The following is a 13292-nucleotide window of genomic DNA, read 5'->3' on the forward strand; positions in this document are numbered from 1 at the left end:
TTGACTGGGAATTTTGTACTAAGATTAGTCAGTCAGCTGTGTATAATTTTGGTCAGTTGATGTGGTGCTTGTTTCCAGGCTTGTTAAGAAATCTGACCCTTGGAATATAACAGAAGGAAAGTATTTTCTGAATGGCGTGGTGTAGAAATCGGTCACTGAAATGGTTTCTTTCAATAAAGTTGACTGATTTACCTATACCCTTGTTCTTGATGCGGTACAGGAGTTTCTGGCAGCCATGGAAAAAGGATGGATCTGAAAAGTGAGGGGAAGGGAGAGCTGCGGAATGGTCAATGGAGCCCGCGCTTTGACCGGGGAGATGGTACGGTACTACTGTGGAAAAGTCGATGGGTCAACGCGCCGAGGCTGGAGCCCATGTGGTGTTGGCGTCGCATGCGGCTAAGCACATGGTGAGCCGATTTTGTGCAGTGCATTGCAACGTGTCTTATACTTCGCCGTGTATAGCGGGGAAATGGCAAGAAACGTTGATAGTTTCTAGATCTACTCTTTTCCGTGTGCGAAAATCCAATTTCCACGTGAATAGTCAAGTGTTTGAATAGCCCGTGTGATTCAAATAAGATTAAAAATAATAAATATGGGTAACTATTTAAAATTTTTGGCCATACGAGTGTAGCAGCTAAGGTTGTGTCCACTGTGGACTGTGGTTTGAGTCCTCGACTCGGAACTAGTGCTCACGTAGGCAATGTTGTGTCCACAGGGGTTCAACTTCTTGACCGACTTGGAACTAGTGTTTCCATTTTTCTCGACTCAGAACTTGTGCTCATATTTTTCTGAATTTATTTCACAATTTAATTGGCGCTTTTATTTTCTGAATTTATTCCAGAATTTAACCAGCGATTTTCTTTCGGTGGTAAGCGACGTGCTAGTCGACTGCAAGGCACTAGTGGTGATTTTATCAATCTCGACGACATGCTCATCAACAGCAAAGCGTCAATGGTGATTTCGTCAACCTCAAGAATAGTCGGCTTGATTTTTAGAGGTGCTCATAGGTGTAAGGGTGCGTACTTGTATTCATAAGTTCAGGGTGTGTGTTTGTATTCATAAAGTTCATAGTGCGTGTGTTTGTACTGTGTTTCGTAAAAAAGTTTTAGAAAAATTTACTCCTTTTCTAAGTTCGCTCGGAGCCTCGGGCAACAATGAGAGTGGCAATGGGGCGCTATTGTCCTCCCTTTTCCGTTCCCCTGAATCTTCCTCTCTTTCCTTGCGGCATGACATCCGGTATTAGGTTTTCTTTGCCATTTCCTATATGGTGCGGTGATGGTTGGGCCTTCTCCCGACTGCATGACGTTTTTCTCGTCGCTTGTTGGACCATTGGTTCCAAGGTTGAACCACGAAGAAGTTACATCTCCAGTAAAGCTGGTAAGGTTTGAAGGTTTCAAGTTCTCGACTTAGGCCCCGTTTTCTTCCACTGACTTATTTTTAGCCCCCGTCACAACGAATGTCTAGATACTAACTAGGAGCATTAAACGTAGCCTATTTACAAAACCCATTACATAAGACGAATCTAAACAGCGAGACGAATCTATTAAGCCTAATTAGTTCATGATTTGATAATGTGTTGCTACAGTAAATATTTGCTAATGATGGATTAATTAGGCTTAATTAGGCTTAATAGATTCGTCTCCCCATTTAGCCTCCACTTATGTAATTGGTTTTGTAAATTGTCTACGTTTAATACTCCTAATTAGTATCTAAACATTCGATGTGACACGTGCTAAAAATAAGACAGTGGAAAAAAACGCCCCCTTAGTATGTCCTTTATCCGTCCCAAATTACTATTCGTTTAAATTTTTATAGACTAGACATAGTATATAACTAGATATATATTAAAAGGTATGTATCTTAAAAAGTTAAAACGAATAGTAATTTGAGACAGAGAGAGTATCATGTATGACTTTGCCAATGCAAAAATGTGTTTGTTCAGTTTTCTGAGAGTGTTCATGGTTTGAATATGTGTGCATGTATATAAGCGTTTGCATTTGTTAAACGCCTTATTTGGATCAATTCACCTCAACTTTTAAGCAAAGATGGAACGGAATAATGATAGGTTAAATTAGAGAATTTCAAAAGAATATTACTCTCTAGTAGGTTAGAAATCAAGGATTCAAAGCAGCATGTATTGAACCGCAAAAGAGAGAAGCCGCGATGTAGCGGCCCAAGTGAGCTTGAATTGGCGCACACTTCAAAAGTTTAATTGGTTTTTGAGTTACGAGAATGATTAACATTTATTCACAGTTCCTTACTAAAAAAACATTTATTCACAGTTCCGATCATTTACAAATTCACCCATGGCAACAAATTAGAGGAGGTGTCACTAGTAGAGAATTGGCTTTCGATGCGCCTCCTTTTGTCCCGGTTTAAAGTTGGCCCGGAACAAAAGGTTCACCAACCGGGACTAAAGCTCGGTCACTGGTGGGGAGCTCACCAACCGGGACCTTTTATCCCGGTTGCAAAGGCTAGTGGGAAAAAATGACTCTGAGAGGCCTTTTATCCCGGTTTGAAACACCAACCGGGATAAAAGACCCCCCTTATCCCGGTTGGTGTCGGTTGGTAACACCAACCGGGATAAAAGGGTCGAGAGCCTTTTATCCCGGTTTGTAATACCAACCAGGATATAGTCGATGTGGTGTGTAGGTGGGATGGCAAGGAAGCTACGCGCGAGGCTGGAGGTTGTGGGTTCGAATCCCACGTAGCGCACACGCGCATATTTCGCATGAAAAATCGCGTGACTCGTGCGCGTGTGGGGGGCCTCCTGGGAGCCTAGGATTTTTTTTTTTTGCAACACCTGCCAGGGTCTTTAGTCCCGGTTGAGTGACCCGGGACAAAAGACCCCCCCTTTGTCCCGGATGGATTTTCGGGAGATTTGCATCCTACCAACCAGGACTAAAGGTCAATTCTCTACTAGTGTGTATGAAGGGAAATGATTGGGCTTTGTGCAGAGACAATTTTTCTCTTTAAAAATAAATGAAGAGAAGGAGATTAAAACCTCTCAATTGTATCTCATGAAGGCAAATGGTAGCTACTCCCTCCATCCCAAATTATATGCCGTTTTGACTTTTCCAGATTCATAAATATTATTATGCATCTAGATATAGGTATACCTAAGTGCATAATAAAATCTATGAATCTAACACTGGTGGAAAAGTGAGCATTAGTCCCGGTTGGAGAGAGTCATATCCCTCGAAGATCCAACCGGAACTAATCTTTCGGGACTACAGGTCCCCCTCTTTAGTCCCGGATCGCTCATCCGGGACTAAAGGGGCCACCATTCGCATGCCCGTGGCCCCTTCAGTCCCAGTTGGTACTTTTTTCTTTTTACCCTGGATTCTTTTCCATATTAATGCTAATTGTTGCTTCATATATATATATACATACATACATATATATATATATATATATATATATATATATATATATATGTATGTAACCTATACGTATACATCCTTAGCATACACTCCTTAGACGTTTAGGCTCGTATTGTATGCATGCCATATATATATATATATATATTTCATGATAGTATATGCATAATATTAATTATAACTACTATATATACAATTCTTAGTATATAATACACATCAAACTAGTATTAATGCAATTACTACATATACAAAAATTTGTCCTTAGGATCCTCCCGCTGTGGAGTTGCTCGGTTCATCTACTAAATGTCCATCGTAATAAAATTCTCCTTTGGGATTTATCGCCTCGTCCACCAAAAATCCTATGAGAACTTCTTGGATTGCCAAAAGCCTATTCTTCTCCAAGAGTTCTTCGCTAATCCACCACATCTGTAATTTGGAAATATGTGAATGTCACCAACAATTAAATAAATATAAGGAGCTAGAAAATGATTAATTATTAATGGATTTATTTTACGTACATTTATATCAGCCCGATAGCACCATGTCCCTTGCGAAATGGTGTATGTGCCACAGACATAGCATCCACATAAATTATTCCCTTGTTCCTTCTCAGGCACTTTACTGGAAAAAAATAAGTTATGAAATATTCGTGTTATAGAATATAGAAAATGTGCAAACTTCATACATCCAAAAAAGTTGTACTGAATGTAAGTTTTTCTCTGAAATCACCACGGTGATACTTGCGGAATCATTTCCATGCGCTGCAAATTAAAATAATGAATGATACAGTGTTAGGTAAAAAATTAGGAAACAAACTTTGCATAGAGATAAAGGTCCAGAATTATTACAAGTTAAGCATGTCTTGAATGTCTTGGTACTCATCCTTTGGTTTCCTCAATGAATCAAACACAATAACGTTGCTTTTATCAATCATAATTATAAGGAGAATCCAGTGGTAACTGTGTACATAAATATTCATATTAGAACTAACTAACATTAATTATGTAAGAAAAGCCAAATGAAAATAGACGGTACCCACACTTACTTAAAGTTGTAAGGTAGTAGTATGTATTGCTTGTAATTCTGTTGCTCCAAGAATTTTTATATTGCGTCCAATATAGACTTTGGTTGATCTCGTATCTGCTTTTGGTTAACAAGCGTTGGGTCCATGAAGCTAACATCGAAGTAGGATTCTCGGCGGCACCTCTGAATTTGCATCCTACATAAAATGAAAGACAAAGTTAGTGGGACGACACACACACAATAATGAGCTGAGCTAAAATTAACATCTAATAAACACAAACGTATAGAGCCCAGATGCTAATAAGAGAGACATCAATGGTATCTTGATGATACACATCATAAATGTCCTTGAATTCCAATCACAACAGTTTCTCACCTTCACCAAAAAAATCAATCGGTTTAATAAGAAGAGCGAACATGATCCTGTCATTGGCCGACTGCTCCATGTACCACTGACGGAATTTATACAACTTAGTTGCGAGTTTCCATACCAATTTAGGCCTGACTAGAGGCTTGCCTAACTCAAAGGGCCATTTAGGTGCAACCTTTTCTGGAGGTGGCGGTTCGTCTTGCCCTAGAACTTCAGCAAGCGAGAGACATGTATCTGCCATAAACTTAATGACCTTGATTTGTTGTTCTAAAGGCAAATCTGCTATTTGTTGAGCTTCTTGATCTGCTTACTGATTTTGCTGCTCGAGCTGGGGGACAGTACGACTGAACGACGACTCTCCTCGTTTTTTGTTCTACCAAGACTTAATTAACGAACGATCGTAGTTCTATAGTAACTCTCCTCATTTCTTCTTCTGCCAAGATTTAATTAACGAACAATCGTAGTTCGATAGTAACGTCTTCTTGACTTATTTTTTCATGCCAATAAAAAAGTTTAATTTGGCTGGATCTACTGGCTTAGGCTCCATCTCCTTCGCTTTTCTTTCTGCGGTGATTTTTTCCAACCAATCCCTTACATGTGCTTTGTGATGCCTGCTCCAATTCCTCAGAAGTCTTATCACCTGCTAGCTTCTTAATAGGTTTAGACTTCTTTTATTTCTTCCTCGGTTCTTTCGCCTTTGGCTGCCTTGGCTTGGAAGGCGGTGGTCGCGACTTTTTGAGAGGTGTTGCAGGTGGTTCCCTTGCTTACACCAAACTTTAGTCCCGGCGCTGAAGATGGTGATCGAGAAGGGGTGTTTTGGTCATCGTCACTCCCGCCTATAGGATTCGATGGTGCTGGAGCCGGTGATCGAGCAGGATGCGACGGTCCTAGTGGTGACAATGGTCCTGGAGGTGGATGTGTTGGAGATGACGGTTTTGAGTTCTGAGGAGATGGTGGCTGTGTTGACGCTCATTATTGACACACTTTTAGTACTATTTAACTAGTATTTTTATACTTGATCTTATAGTAACCCATCACTTGGCACCTGAAATAATCCCATTATTGCATATGTGTTGTATTTTGGAGAATATTGCATTATGATAGGAAATACAACATAATTAAGAGGGTTTGCATAAATAGCTTAATGGATATTTGGGTATGGGTCGTCCAGGGAAGCCAGCACGAGGAATGAGAGGACCAAAACGGCTAGAAAGGGCCCAAGCTGATCGGCCTGGGACCCTCTGGGCTGATTGTCCTGGCCCATTCCAGGGCCCGGTCGACCTCCCATTTCTTCAGCATGAAGTCTACGATGATGTCTAGGGTTTTTTCACCAACATTGACCCAGAGTCGCTGCCTATGGAAGACTATAAATACCCCCTCATGAACTTTAAGGAAGAGAGAAGGGGAGAGAGAGGAGAAAACATCACGTAAACACCATCCACCGCTGCCACAAGGAGGAAAAACGGAGAGAAGATTGGATCTACGAGAAGCCACACGAAGCGGAGCACCAGAGGAGGAAGGAACCTCCCAAGCCGATCGGCCTAGGGATTTTCTGCCCCCCATTCGTCGTTGTCTTCGGTCCAGTTGATCTACATGATGATCTTTACCCAGAATTCTGTCAACATGTGTAAGATCATGGGGTAAAATCTCTATTTGTCCTTGGGGTTGTACGGAGATCTTGATTTGTAATTGCTGAACCTCTTGTTTAAGATCTGTTTGTTATTTATCATATCTTGATGATGCTCCTTCATGTAATGGCTGACCAACGCTACTTTGGGTTGCTTATTTGCTTACCTAGAATGATTATCAAGCCGTGTTCTTCTCATTCCATATTTGAGTACCCTCATGTAGTGACAGCATGCGAGAGGGAAAGTGTTGGGCATGGTTCACATTAATTCATAATAACACTTAGATCCAGTACTTTCATGTATGGTGATTACATCTACAAGTGATCAAAGATCCCTAGGACAAGCATTTTATCTATCTTGTTTACATTCATACTCTCTATCTACTTTAATCTAAGTCACTAGTTCTTTTGCTAGATCAATCTTATCATATACAAAAAACCTTTAGTTACATAGATTAGTGCTTAGTTAAGCATGCAATTCCACTTATTCCACGCACTGATAAACCTTGATGGATTACTCTATGGGAAGAGCTACAACTGATATGACTGCTTGTGGTTCATAAATTGACATGTTAAATGTTGTCAACAAGCTGCGGGTGATCTATGGGAAGAAACGATGTATCCTGGCCGGAGATGATGATGTAATATTTGCACTATAGAATGATACCGTGAAGTGCCTCCTAGTGTCCTTTCCCCATCACCTCCTGGGAGCTCGAGGTCTAGGCCTTCATATTTACTATCACAAATCTGCTCCACTCCAACGGTGGAGTAGCCAGGTGGATCGACATGACATGGCTTATTTGTCCTAGCAGGATTGGTAAAGCACTTCCGTACACCACCTATACATATAGGAGAAATAAAGGAGTTATTAAACTCCTGAGGCATGGATCAATTGAAATAATTGTATATATTATATATATGTTGACCTTAATAGTGAGGTTGCCAAATGGTCTGTACAGCTCACATGAGGTGCGCTGAGTGATGTCATCCATAGGGTACCGTTGGTTGTCCTGCACAACCACGGGTGAGCTTGGCATGTTCTCATCGGGGACCCTTGTGGAAGCACAGCTGCATCAGCATTGAGAAGGGATAACGATGACGTTGGGATCCGGCAGTGCTCCAAATTGGGCCATCTCAGTAACTGCCAGGGCCACTCGTTGATTAATTTTTCAGCTTCTAACTTGCACTGCCACCTCTCCTCTTGCTGTTCCTTTCTTCTCTTCCAGCTTCTGTACGTGTCGATGTCCCTACAGAAAGCATACTTCCACGAAACCACCCCGAAGCCTCAGCAACGTTCTGGGTGTTCGGGATTCCTGAGCACCAAAGTCAGATCATCGTTCTCTCTATCAGGCTTGAACTTTCCCGCTTTAAAATCTTCAATGTTTTTGATAAGCCTGAGGGCCTTCTAACGTATTGTTTCATTGAAAACAAGTGTCCCATCCTCAGGGCTAATGGTGCCTCCGTGAGTGTAATACCAATTCTTCGATCGATCGGCCAGTCAATAGTCACTAGTACGATACCTCGAATCATTAGGTCTTGTTCCATCTTTCTCCAAATGGGAATTGCACTCATGTAACCATCTTGCCCTAGACGATGATGGTACTCCTTCTAGGCATTACCTGAGTTGACACGAACCTTGTTCTCACTATCTTCACTCCTCTTGTATTTCATAAATGAGTTCCAATGATCTCTTAACTTTGGCCAGTCATTAAAATCTGGAGTTCGACCCTTCTTCATTTAGTTGGTATCCAGATTCTTCTTGAAGGTCTGAAATTGGGTTGTCATTTTCTTGAGCATCCAGTCATTCATAACTTTCTCATCAACACCATCAAGAAGTGTGAAGTGTTTTTTGGCATCTGCCTACAATATATCTTTCTGTGTCTGCGGGAGCACGTATGGATCATGTTTTTTACTAGACTTCCATTCTCAAATGCTGATGGGCACGTTGTCCCTTACAATAGCCCCGTATTGACTCACAAACTTTCTAGCGACTTTTTCGGGAGCAATTGGCTAGCCCACTTCTGTCACTTTGGTGATGTGAAGCCTTCCCTACATTATCTTTGTACGACCTCGCGACTTCTTTTGCTTCATCGATCCAAAGAGCTAAAAGTTCAAGATTCATTAATTAGTATAGAGTTATAATGAATATGAAGTTATTCATGGGATAAAACAATGAAAATGATATATACCTCGCTGGAACTTCCATCACGACAATATCTTGTTCCGCATTGTCATCAACGCCATGCTCGTGCTCATCATTGCCATCACTGGACATGTTGAGGAACATGTCCACCTGGCTACCCTCATCCTCAGTATAGGTTCTTGGAACATTTGAGCTACTAACGCCAGCAGTAATCTGCTTCATTATATACCTTTCATACTCTTCATCTCCCATCTCAACTGATAATGACATTAGTCATTCACATATCTAATCATAGATACATTAAATTAAAAAATTGTATCAAGTGGTACAATAATTATATATACATAATCATGGTGTTAGATTGTAATTATCTGTGGGCCCACGGGCCCTGTTATGTGTATGGGCCGGCTGGCTGCCCGCCTATGGGCGCTGCTAGCCCTGGTGAGTCATAGGTGGCGGCTCGGGTTCCTAACCCTAGCCGCCCCCTGCGCCTGGTCTCCCAAGCCTATATATGGTTGTAGCCTGTGCTCTTGTATAATTAATCTAATCTTTCCTCACCTCAATATCTCTTTCATGGTATCACGAGTCTAGGTTTCAGCCCTAGGTCTCCAGCTTCCGCTTCACGCGCGACATCCGCGCCTTCTCTCCTATGGCTGGCTTCCCTCGGCGCTCCTGTTGCCGCCCTAGCTAGCGCCTTGGGCGCCTCTACCGCTGCTCCTGGCACCCCTAGTGGCGCCGCTGCCCCCCCCCCCCCGCCGCTACCTCTGAGCACGACGTAGCGCAGCACGAGGCCGCCGCCGCCGCGGCTACCGACGCCCGCACTCGCGTGGAGGCCGCCGAGCGCGCCCTTGCCGCCACCGTCGCTGCCCGCGAGGAGGCTATCACCCGTGAGCAGGCTGCCATCGCCCCCGCTACCTGTGAGCACCAAGCGTTGGAGCGCACTCTCGGTCCACCTCGCCCCGATGACGCCATCCTCGGCGACGATCTCGACGATGCCCTCCTCCACCAGGAAGCTGCCCACCTCCTGGCGCTCCATCCTCATCCATGAGCTCGTTGATCACTTCTCCTCCATCGGCTTGCACCTTCGTCGCGCCCGTCCATTCCCCTCCTTCCTGGAGGCTCGCACCGACCTGTTCCAGGAGGAGCTCACCATGTCCAAGATCGCGGTAGCCACCGCCCTCGTCACCGCCTCGTCCGATGGCCACGACTCCGCCTCCTCAGGCTCTGCCTCCTCCCAGCCTGCGCAGGGAGGCGCCGACCAGGGCTAGGCAGGCTCGGGCGGCCAGCCGTCCAAGAGCGACCAGCAGCCACAACAGCAGCAGCCTTGTGGCAATTGGGGCGGCCGCGGCCGCAACAAGGGCAAGCAGCCGCAGTAGCAGCAGCAAGCCGCGCCCGGGTCTGGCGCTGCACCTCATCCTCCCGACACCTGGCCCTCCTTCTACAATCCGTGGACGAAGACGATCCAAATGTGGCCTAGGTCCTCCCGTCTTCCTTTGGCACCGTTCCCGTGCCCGGCATCCCAGCCTGCAGCTCAGCTACAGCCGCAAGCCCTCTACGCCTGGAGTCAGTCACCTCCAGGGTTCTCCGCCGCTGTGTCATGGGATCAGCGGTCGCTCGCCAACTCCTTTCACACCATGACACTTCAACAGCCTCAGCAGCACCAGGAGTGGTACTTCGACTCAGGTGCCTCCTCCCATGTGTCCTCTGACTCTGGTACTCTCTTGCATCCCTCTCTTCCTCGTTATCCTACTCCTTCCTCCATTGTTGTCAGCAATGGCACGTTGCTTCCTGTCTCTCTCACTAGCACTGCACATCTTCCTGGTCCTTTTCGTCTTAACAATGTTTTGGTTTCCCCCCACATTATTAAGAATCTTATATTTGTGCGCCAGTTCACTACTGACAATAATGTTTCTGTGGAGTTTGATCCCGTTGGATGTTTTGTGAAGGATCTTCCCTCCCGGAGAGAGATCGTTCTGTGCAATAGCTCCGGACCCCTGTACCCACTGCGCCTCCCTACTACCTCCCTCCGCATCTGTCTGGCACCGGCGTCTCGGTCACCCTGGCACCACCATCCTCTCCAGACTTGCCCAATCGTCAATTGCTGCTGCTCCCTCACCAGGCGCCTCCTTATGTTATGCGTGTCAGTTAGGCAAACATGTTCGCCTACCTTTCACTGTGTCCACTTCTCAAGTGTCACATAAGTTTGACATTATACATTGTGATTTATGGACATCTCCTGTTCTTAATGTCTCTAGTTACAAGTACTATCTTGTCATCCTCGATGATTGCTCACACTACTTGTGGACTTTTCCTTTACGTCTTAAGTCTGACACGTTCTCCATGTTGTCTAACTTTTTTGCTTTTGTCTCCACCCAGTTCGGCACTACCATCAAGGCTGTTAAGTGCGACAACGGCCGTGAGTTCGACAACTCCAGCACGCACACATTTTTCCTCTCCCACGGAGTTCACCTTCGCATGTCGTGCCCCTACACCTCCTCCCAGAACGGCCACGCTGAGCGTATGATCCACTTCATCAACAACGTCATCCGAACTCTCTGATTCCAGGCTAGTGCCCCTCCGTCCTACTGGGTTGAGGCTCTTCACACCGCCACCCACCTCCTCAACATTCTACCCATTTCGACTCTTCAGTTTTGTACACCACACCTTGCACTTTTTGGTTACGAACCCACGTATGATCTCTAAAGCATAAAACAAAGTATAATAATAATAAATGAAGGGATGATGAAGTAGCTAACCTTTACAACACTTTGGACGAGTGAAATCTCCACGAAATTGAGGAAAAAAATCGGGCAGCACCTCCCTAAGCTTGAAGCCTCGCCATGGAGAAGGAGTCCGAGCTCTCGGTCTGATGAGTGGCTCGAGCTCGGTGAGGAAGAAGGGAACTTTTATAGCGTGGGCGTTGAGTCCCAGTTGGAAACACCAACCAGAACTAAAGCTTCCCGGTTGTGTTTCCAACCTAAATAAGTGGCGTTAAGTGGCGTTTAGTTCCGGTTGGTGTTACCAACCGAAACGCCCTACCAGGACTTCTAGCCATTACTGGCCATTGCAACCGGGACTAAAGAAGGCTCTTTAGCCCCGATTGGTATTACCAACCGGGACTAAAGCTCCTGTTGGAGATGGCCGTCGGTGGTGGTCGTTTGACCCGGGACTAAAGCTCCTTTAGTCTTGGGTCCAAAAATGATATAGACATATGTCTCTGATGGAATGTCATTTCTCTACATAGTGTAAAAAAATCAGAATGACATAAAATTCGGGACGGAGGAAGCATTTAATTAGGAGCATTGGGCTTATATGGGGTACACCGGATCGATCGTGATAAGATAGACAGCAAGCAAAACTATCTCCTAATAATCACAAAGGGTAACCTCATCTAGTTTTGCCGTGATCCGCGGACGGCTGGTGAAGCTACGTCGAGGCCAAATGGTCATGTCCCTCCAGAAAATTAAATTTATTTTAAGAGATCGGACAAGATTCATTTTACTTTTCTTATCTATTCATCAATTTTATCCGCTTAATTTAATTTCCTAGAGGGTCAATTGGTATACTAAGGATAATTTGACCATCAGTAGATCTCTAAGTTACAGGTAATTATTCTCGTTTTATCGTACCAGCTCAGCACACCCGATGTGAGGCAACCTTTGCGCGTGGTTCGTCGGCCTGCAGCCTGCTTTTGCTTGCGACAATGCCACGCTCATTTTCTGGTGACGGGCTCACTGCCCAAAACTGCAAGTCTTATATGCAGGTTAATCTTTCGAATTTCGATCACGTGGTTCTTTGCTGGTTCTCAATGCTACTAGCTCGCATATATGCATGGAAAAGTAGAAATTTAATTTCTTCAAAATGAAGGCATGGTTTATCGATGAGTCCATACTACATTTGTTCACTGTTCGTTTTAAAGACCGCATAGTATGACATTATTGGGGGACATCCCATAACAATGTTAAGGATTTATGCGGCATTTTTATCTAATTAACATGATCCTCCCTCATAACAACGTTAAGGATTTAGGCGGTATTTTTACCTAATTAACATGTGGAAGTACTAGGATCCTCCTCTATTGTTATAAAGGTCCTGTTTGGATCCACCAGCTAAATTTTAGCCGACTAAATTTAGCTGTTATGGATCCAAACAGGACCTAGCTATGAACCTATCTAAACTCAGCTAAATTGGTAAAGATCAAATTACCCTTCCACCTTCCTCGGTAAAAATTTCTAAAGTGGAAGAAAAGGGTAGGATAGATAAATATCTCTTCAATGGATTAAAACACCCCTAGCTAGCTAACTAAAAGAAAATTTCTAAACTTTAGCTAGTTAAATTTTAATTGGGTGGATTCAAACACATAAAAATGTCCGTCGATTTTCCTCCTCAAGCAACCTAAAGTGCCCCTTTAATTTTGTGGTGTCGTTTCTGTACTGTGTGCCTTAAATTTTTGTTATGACAGTATATACAATGCTTCCGTTTAGCTTAATATACATGTAATTTGGATATGCACTAAAAAACGCAGTAAAAATCGACAAATAATCATCTAGGCCAGAGATAACAATCCCATAAAAACTTGCATAACTGAAAAAGATCATAAACACATAAGCTTGTCTAATGGGTCATGTTTCATCTCCAAAATCCAGTGGCAGAATCAGTTTCAAAGATGTTTAAATCACCAACTTGCTCACTTTCAAAGTTGAATTTCTTAGTTCAGAAATGACTTCCTTTTCTCTGAGTTCAAAATCT

The 13292-nt window shown here is 43.8% G+C and overlaps 1 protein-coding gene across 1 annotated transcript in view; it reads left to right on the plus strand.

Moving 5' to 3' along the window:
• Positions 1 to 1088, plus strand: part of LOC101758532 — a 13212-nt gene extending 12124 nt beyond the window's left edge. Inside the window, exon 7 of the mRNA XM_022829702.1 lies at positions 842 to 1088. Within this exon, the coding sequence (XP_022685437.1) occupies positions 842 to 958 (117 nt within the window). The 3' untranslated portion in view covers positions 959 to 1088. The remainder of the gene's footprint in view (positions 1 to 841) is intronic.
• The last annotated feature ends 12204 nt before the right edge of the window (positions 1089 to 13292 follow it).

Source organism: Setaria italica, chromosome IX (assembly GCF_000263155.2).
Source record: "Setaria italica strain Yugu1 chromosome IX, Setaria_italica_v2.0, whole genome shotgun sequence".
Taxonomy (NCBI): Eukaryota; Viridiplantae; Streptophyta; class Magnoliopsida; order Poales; family Poaceae; genus Setaria; species Setaria italica.